Raw genomic sequence first — 8,424 nt, forward strand, 5'->3', positions numbered from 1 at the left:
TCTTCTTCTCGTTATATTAGTTTTTGCTGAATGAATGTGCTCTTCTGAAATGCTTTATTGTCTGTTGAATTTATGTGTTTTGCTTGCTCACTCACGTTTTCTTTGAAGAATGATACACGTTACATTTTATTAGGGATATGACGATATCGGCTATATTGCGATATCAAGATATTAGAATTTCCACGATATCGTCGAAACACAGCTGTTATATTGACCTGATTTTTCCCCCCTTTGTGCAGTTCCATCCCCCTCTGGTGGTTAGTTTATTAGTGCAGTTTAACTGGAATTCTGCATGTTTTGGCCACCGACTTTAAGACTCATGCTGGAACGGAACACGTTTGAGTTCATCCACAAATGGACTCGTTTCACATGAGTGTTATCAGTCGAACTCCGCATTGTGAACCACATAGACCATGATACTTTGCGCTTTTGAGCCAATAAGATTAGATGACTGGCCAATCCTCTTTCTTTGTCACTCCCGTTATGTACAAAAACACAATACTGTATTGTGCCTTTTCTCAAAATACTTTTTCTTTTTTATTCATTTTAAAATACCGTGAGTTTTTTTTAATACAGTTATATTGGCCATTTTAATATTGCCTACTTCCCCAAAACATCGTAATATGTATCATACGGTGGGGTTCATGTCGTGACGTTCGGATATCATTACAAACCCTACAAATCATGCCAAGGTATGCAAACATTTGAGCACAATGCGTGTTTGTTTATTGACAAATATATATAATGTCACTTAGAATGTCAGCCTTAATTGTGTTTTCATTGAGTCTCAATATATTGAGAGGGAGATTCCAAACAAATGTTAATTAATATACAATAAAATAATGATACTAGTATCTGATGTTATGAAATGTTAGTTTTGTACATAAATTATAGACACACTACATATCGTTTGACATCGGCCCATCCGACAACCACATTGATCATCACTTCAGAATAGGCTACCCCGGCGTCTTTTGTTTACATTTTGACGTACAAACGATAATACGTCGTCTCTTTGTTTGTCATTTGAATATGGTGAAAATTTATAAATGATCGTCAACAAGTGTTTTCCATCCAAATATTTACTATAAGTGTGGCTTTACAACTGCGTTTGCCTATCTTAGCGAATCGCTAATATCGCTAATACCGATAGAGTGCGATGCATGATGGTAAATACGTTGTACAGTATATACGTACAGGTTCGCATTACGTCGTGGCAACATTGACGATGCTGCGTCGGAAAGCGAGGATGGGCTGTGTAGCGTACTCTCTGCGCATGCGCAAAGGAGCCAACTTCTTGCCTGCTGACCCAGCTCAGCTGACGCCAGCATCTGCAACTCTTGTCGGCGGAAGATGATGGCAGACTCTGGAAGTCCCGAAGAACAAGTGGCAGTGATCGGCAACACCGACATCACGCCAACGGAGTCAGAGAACAACATAATCAACACGGTAGTACATTCATATGCTTCAACGTGATGTTGAATTCTATGTAGTCGTTAGCCTATTTAGCTAACGGGGGTGTGGAGTTCATTCGAACGCCGTTCCCGACATTTTTGAGTAGCGGTAACGCTTATAGAGTTTTGCCAGACTTTTAAAACTATGACACATCTGTGCAATGTTAAAACTATCACGAATGCGTTACTTTCGACTAGTTGCTTTACAACAAACTTCACTCGTGTTGCTAGGTTGCTAACTAGCTTCTGCATTCGCAGTTGGTGTTCAATGGAGTTCGTCCTCCTGGATTCAGTGTTCTTTAGTCTTGGCCCACATGTATTTATTTTCACAGTTTTGAATGGCGTAGATAAAGGACTAACAGAGGAATCTTGCTCAACACCCACGATTTGCATTTTAGGAAGCAGGTTGTCGAGTGGTTAGCACATCTGCCTCACCGTCAGAGGTACTGTGGTCGAATATTTATGATGTGGAGTTTGTGAAGTTTTTCCAAGTACCCCAACTTCCTCCCTCATTCAAAAAAAACATGAACGTTAGGTTGACTAAAGACTGCATTGTCCTTAGATGTGAATATCAATAGCAATGCTTGTAGTCCCACCCAGTTCAAGGGTGACTGTATGAGGATAAGGGTGGATGATGGACTCCTCATGAATGTGTGTGTATTGTGTGTCCATGTTTACTGTCACACTTTATCTTATTGTGTTATGGTTCAGTATTAACACTTAATGGATCCTATGTTATGCAGATGGTGGAAAAGGGGGCTTCGATGTTGAAGAAACTGGAGATCAACGTGGCAGAGGCTGAGAAAAGAACGGGCAAGAACACAGTCAACATGCAAGAAACCTACACTGTCTACCTTGTTGAAACACGGTGGGGTCTGCTGAAGGCTGGTACATGTGTAGGAATTTTTAACATACAGGCTGTGTTTTTGTTGTTGTTCTTGTTTTTTTAATGTGGGAGACCCTATGCACAACGAAGAGAAAAATAAGTGATGTGTCTTCTGATTGGGCTGACTTAAGATACCACACCATACACATCGACATCCATGACAGTTGCGTCTCCTCCCCCAAACCACATATATGTTGACCGTTTTCTTTTTGTATCTTCCACCCAACAACCGTGCCACATGTTTCAAAACAAACCAAACCTAAAACTGTTTAAAAAGTAAATTAAAAGCATTTGAAAAAATAAAAACTAATAAAAACTATCAAACCTCCTCTAAAAACTAACCGACTTAAAAAAAAGTTAGCGTGAAATAAAAAATATGGAAAAATCCCAAACTTTGTTAAGCCTGCTCTAAATACACTCCACAACACAGCATAATTGCTGTACGTAGAATGCCCTTTTTCACGAATTCAAGAAAATCATCACAACATATCCCTGTTATGTGTGCAGACCATCTGAGACCGTCCCCAGCGTTTCTCCACCCCCCACACCTGACACGCTGTGGAGACGCTACAGTGAGTTTGAACTGCTCCGAACGTACTTGTTGGTCACCTACCCGTACATCATCATCCCTCCACTACCAGAGAAAAGGGTGAGTAGAATCCGAAATGCGCCCTCCGCTTACAGTATGTGTTGTATTTATTATTTTACTTTATGTTAACTGTTTTGTGAAGCGATTTGTTACAGCTGCAGCTGTTGTGAAAGCACAAATTAAATCAGGATGTATTGTATTGTATTGATATGTGGCTTGTTTTAACTTAAGGCGGAGTTTGTGTGGCACAAGCTGTCAGCTGACAACCTCGACCCTGACTTTGTCGAGCGTAGGAGAGTTGGTCTGGAAAACTTCCTGCTGCGCGTGATGTCACATCCTGTCCTCTGCAAAGACAAGATAGTTTTCCTTTTCCTTACAGAGGTTTGTCTAAGTTTTAATACACGCACACAACCTGATTTATATGTTCATGCGCAATGCAACCTTGCTGGTCACCCTCCAATTTGTTCACATTTTGAAAAAGTTTCAGGTCAGGCTGGTTCTCATTATGGCAACTGTATTTTGGGGAAGTTTGTAAGCAACACTAACTTTTTTAACTGTGACACTAGTGTAAAAATCTATTTCATAAAAGACAAAAATGAAAATAAAACACACACTCTTACACCTGTGCAAAAGAAATTGTGTCAAGAGTCCCAGAATTAAGTTAAATATGTTGGACACCAAAAATAAAACTATGCCCAATTTTCATTGGTTAATTTTCCACAACTTGTTTCAGTGATCACTGCGGATTTGTCTCGTACAAACAAATGGGTACCAACGAATTGACAGTCTGTAAATGCAAATTTTTTTTTATAAGACAATAATGCACTACTGATAAGACTCGTTTATGAATCTCTGTAGTCTTTCGTAACAAACACTTGTTGATTTCCTCTAGTGTTTGCTGGATTGTATTGTGCAGCAGAGATGGGTGTACCATGTTCCACTCTTTTGTGGTGGCATAAAAACACAAAAAGCCAAAGAAAAAGAAGTTCATCATCGATATGCTCACTGAACTTGTGACGTCACACAAATAGATGGTTTCTGAAGCAAATTGCTTTAAAACGCTTGAGTTTTGTTCATTTTGGGCAACCCCCTGGTTCTTTGTTATACTGCAAATGTCAACTGAAAACCTTTTATTCACCTGTCAATCATTTTTATTCAGGAGAAAAGATGGAGGGATGCAGTTTTGGAGACAGGATTCCAAGACAAGGTATTGTATTTCTATTCAGTAGGGCTGGTGCCCGCGCACAACTGCATCTTTATAAATTAGAGGATCTATCAAAATTATTTCAGGAGTTCAATACAAATGTATTAACCACGTAGGTAAGTGTTTTTTAGAAGACCAATCCTTCAGGTGGTGAATTTGAGGCTTTCATTTGTTGTTAGCTATGATATTTTAAAAAAAAGTTTGAAGTTGGAAACATGGTATCCAAAAGCAGATTGAAATTTTTTTTCTTGTTAGGCGGACTCTCGACTGAAGTCCCTCAGTGCTATGTTCAGAGTCAAAAGCCCTGACAAGTAGGTGTCATTTTCATCACCTTTTTTTTTTTGTCTACCTCACTGAGCGAGTTCAGTTCATATTGCCGTATAAACACAAGAGATGCTGAGCTGGATGTTCTGCTGCTGTATTTCCCAGGCGCTTTACGGCACTGAAACAGTATAGCGATGAACTGAATACCGCAATCTCTCAACTTCTCAGGGTGAGAGCGGTGAGTATCCGCACAACACGGTATGTTTGCGCAGTTTGAAATTGTTCGGCGTTGAGGTGAGGGATTGGTTAGAAGTTGAAAGATATTTTACAGTTGTGCTCTTCATGGATAATTTCATATGTTGCAGAGAGTGGCAGACAGACTGTATGGCGTCTACAAAGTCCATGGAAACTATGGACGAGTCTTCAGGTGAGTGCTTTGTGTTTCTCCGCATTACTTGTTAATGCCACCAGAGGGTGCTGCATCGACATGTTTCAAATATCCTGGTTGACGGCCGCAAGATGTTTAAGATATCCTTTATTTGTCCCACACTGGGGAAATTTACAGCCTCCAGCAACATTTGTTAGGTTGCCCACATTTGCCTTGTGTACTCTTATCATTGTCGTCTCTCCAGTGAATGGAGTGCTATAGAGAAAGAGATGGGAGATGGTCTACAGAGTGCCGGTCACCACATGGACACGTAAGTATAAATTGACATCCGGCTATCCATTTTCGAAAGCAATGAGCCTATCCCAGTTAACAGTGAGCAAGATGCTGCGGTGGTATCTTCGGAAAGAACAAATTGACATTAAAGTAGAATTATCCATTTAAATATTGGTTCTATCTTCGTTATGAGGTACAAAACTTTTTAAATGTCATTTTGTTTGATACCTTTTTGATGTGTGTGTTGCCAGGTACGCTGCATCGATAGATGACATTTTAGAAGAAGAAGAGCACTATGCTGACCAACTGAAGGAATATCTCTTCTACACCGAGGCTGTGCGGTAAGTTTTATTTTTTAAATTTTGTTGAAAATTAAACTCATTCATTCTCTTCTGCTTATCCGAAAGTCAGGTCGAGGGGACATCAGCTTAATGAACAAAGCAAATGAAGCGTAAATTAGTTTGAGACCGTTTATCTTCTTCAATTAGTTGTTAACTTCGACTTGTTGTCTTTTAAGCATTCGTTATGACAACTTCACAAAATTGTACAAAACAAGTGTGGCATAGTCATAAATCAGATTGCAACAATGTGAACGAATCGGTGGCTTTGTCACTTTCATTTGTTATAGTTTCATGAAACATGAAGTCTAACCATGTGGACTACACTTCTTGATCACTGAACTTACGTAGACACGTAAAAAAAGAAATCTTACTGACCGATTCTCATGAAGCAGACTATCGTGTATATGGATTGTTGTAGTATTTTGTCTGTGGGCTCAGGTCAGTGTGTCGGAAACATGAGCTGATCCAGTATGAATTGGAAGTGGCAGCTCAGGATCTGGCCTCCAAGAAGCAGCAGAGAGAAGAACTTGCCACTGGGGTAACACATTGATTTATAAGCGAATGAAACAGTTGTAGCACTGCAAAACAAACCTTTCTCCATGCTTCACGACATACTGTGTGTGTGTGTTTATATGCGTAGATGGTGCGTGTCTTCTCCCTGAAGGGGATGACCAGTAAACTGTTTGGCCAGGAGAGCCAGGAACAGAGGGAGAGCAGGTTGGCGGCTTTGGAGCAGAGCATCCAAGAGGCAGAGCAGGCGCTCAAGGAAAAAAACGCAGAGTGCCAGTGAGCTCATATCCTCAACCTTGTTTGCTCGTTCTGAACCGTTGTTTTTTCTTCTTCTTTTGGGGGGGGGGGGTCGTCAGCGGTTAAGGGCAAGCGATCCAAGGGCTGCTTCTCTTGAGAGCTGTCATTTTTTTTCTTTGTAGAGAGTTTGTGCAAACAGCCTGGGAAGACATCGAGCGGTTTAAGGAACAGAAGGACAGAGATCTGCGTGAGGCACTCATCAGCTATGCCATTATGCAAATTAGCATGTGTAAGAAGGTAGGTTTAGTGGTGCACAATATTGGGTATTCTGGCACCCTCTATTGAGCCGATACAAGAGCTTCTCAGTAGGTTTGCTCTTTGCATTGGCATATCATTTTGTACCTCACATCCACTGGTGCATTTTATTAAATGTGTATATTCAGGGGAAAAACGAAAATTTATTTTAGCAGTTCACTTCAAAAAGTGAAACTTGTACATAGTATATACATTCATTGTAAACAAAGTCAAATGCGATTTTTCTATCTTAATGTATGTGTAATTTCAAGCATCACAGCTTTTAGCTAACAAAAATACAAATTGAGGAACAATGAAAATGATTTGAGACAGAAATTACACAGGCATTGGCTTTGTGAAAAGTATTTTCCTATGTTTGATCAAACTACAGTAATATTTGAGTTCAGTTTTGGTCTTGATTTAGGGAAATAAACAGCATCTATAGAACATCACTCCAACTGTTTTTTTTCCCCTTTACCTACTGAGATTAATTGAGACAGAGCGCCAATTCAAGTTCAGGCCACTATTTGAGAAAATGTGATTTATTAAAAATTCTGCCTTTATGAAAAGGTTATCAAAGAGAGAATGAATGATCTTAGCTAACTATGAACTGAGGTGCAGTAGTTGGTTACTGGCCTTTTTTTTTGCCTGAGAAAAAGGAAGCATATATTTGGAGTATGTATTTATTTGCCTTCAATTATCGTAATTTTGTATTCTGTCGCTGTCTTAGGGAATCCAAGTGTGGTCGAATGCCAAGGAGTGTTTCAACAAAATGTGAGCCACTTTCCAGGCAATCAACCACCCCAGCCGAAAACAATGTTCCAACTAAAAATATTCAGGCCGGTACGACACTGGTCAGTTTTATGTCTGACTAGTCTGTTGGAGATGAACTCTCATTGTGAACCAGTTGGGCCAATCCTTCACCTTCCAATTCCAGATTTGTCCACAGCTTCTCTCAGCATGATGCGGAAACATTTCATCCTGGGAGCGGATACTAATAACGTGATGTTAAATACTGAAGAACAAGATATGTTCATTGTGGATAAATAAATGTGGCGATGAGTGATGCCTCAAACATTTCCTTTGGGGTTTTTCCAGTTTAAATCAGAAGTAAGGAAACAACGTCTCGTGGTCCATTGATGACCTGCGTGAGAGCATTTGCTGACCCACTATAAGCTTTGAAATAAAACCTCAAAGTAACTGAGGCGGGAGTCGGGTGTCAGAATAAGTTTTCCCACCGCAGATCTAAATAAACTGCAAGTCATTATGTCAAATACATAAGGTTGATAAGAAATGCGTCATTCCTCAGCCAAAGCCTTTAACATTTTGACATGTGTTCTGATAAGAAGGGTGGACCTTAATAATTTATTATATGTTCTATGGTGCAAATGAAACGCAGTGAGTGCAAGCCACTCAAGGTCACTTTTTTTCCCTTTTTTTTTAAATGACTGAAACTGCCACTCTCCAAAAAACTGTTCCATTAAACTGACTACCAAAGAATGCATGTACTGTATATATTGGCCCTTAATAATCACTTTAAGACATGTTCATCACAAAAATGTTAACAGCCAAATAAAATCTGACCAAATTATGAATCAGTAACATAATGTTCAAGACTTTTGTTTTTTTTTCCTCCCCAAATTGATTTGTTTCATCGCGAATTTTTTTTGAATGGTATTGTAATCAAGATTGTCAAACACTAATAAACCTTTCTGCAAGAAAAAAAAGTGTGGTTTTCTTGTTCAGAATAATGCATTCAAGTAAAATGGTGTTTTGCAGCTTTAAGAATTACACTGGTTAACAGCAAATTGTTTTATCAGAGATGGTTGTATTTGTCCCTTAATGTATTTTTGACACTGATTCAAAATGTTTTCTCACGCATATATTTTTGTCGATAGTTGTTTTTATTTTCAAGTTTGACCCATTAAAGCTTGCGCAACCATGGACTGTCAATTATTTAAATAAGATGAATGGCGTTTCAGGA

The 8,424-nt window shown here is 39.3% G+C and overlaps 2 protein-coding genes across 2 annotated transcripts in view; one reads left to right on the plus strand and one right to left on the minus strand.

Moving 5' to 3' along the window:
• The window catches only part of LOC127611119 (neuroligin-4, X-linked-like), a 273,291-nt gene that overhangs the window by 96,713 nt on the left and 168,154 nt on the right, over positions 1-8,424 (minus strand). The gene's annotated exons all lie outside the window — the stretch shown is intronic.
• Positions 1,276-8,167, plus strand: snx4 (sorting nexin 4). The gene is made up of 14 exons (XM_052081484.1): positions 1,276-1,449; positions 2,198-2,322; positions 2,848-2,989; positions 3,161-3,310; positions 4,089-4,136; positions 4,389-4,444; positions 4,563-4,635; positions 4,763-4,824; positions 5,030-5,095; positions 5,310-5,399; positions 5,838-5,937; positions 6,040-6,185; positions 6,329-6,443; positions 7,171-8,167. Exons 1-14 carry the CDS (start codon positions 1,354-1,356, stop codon positions 7,216-7,218), a joined length of 1,317 nt encoding a protein of 438 aa, XP_051937444.1. The 5' UTR covers positions 1,276-1,353; the 3' UTR covers positions 7,219-8,167.

This window comes from Hippocampus zosterae, chromosome 12 (assembly GCF_025434085.1).
Source record: "Hippocampus zosterae strain Florida chromosome 12, ASM2543408v3, whole genome shotgun sequence".
Classification (NCBI taxonomy): domain Eukaryota; kingdom Metazoa; phylum Chordata; class Actinopteri; order Syngnathiformes; family Syngnathidae; genus Hippocampus; species Hippocampus zosterae.

Bases quoted from the DNA above. Each gene is read 5' to 3' on its own strand.
- snx4 (XM_052081484.1), top strand. From the start codon at position 1,354: ATGATGGCAGACTCTGGAAGTCCCGAAGAACAAGTGGCAGTGATCGGC. The intron at 4,636-4,762 runs GTGAGTATCCGC...CATATGTTGCAG, and splicing joins AACTTCTCAGGGTGAGAGCG to AGAGTGGCAGACAGACTGTA. The intron at 5,096-5,309 runs GTAAGTATAAAT...GTGTGTTGCCAG, and splicing joins GCCGGTCACCACATGGACAC to GTACGCTGCATCGATAGATG.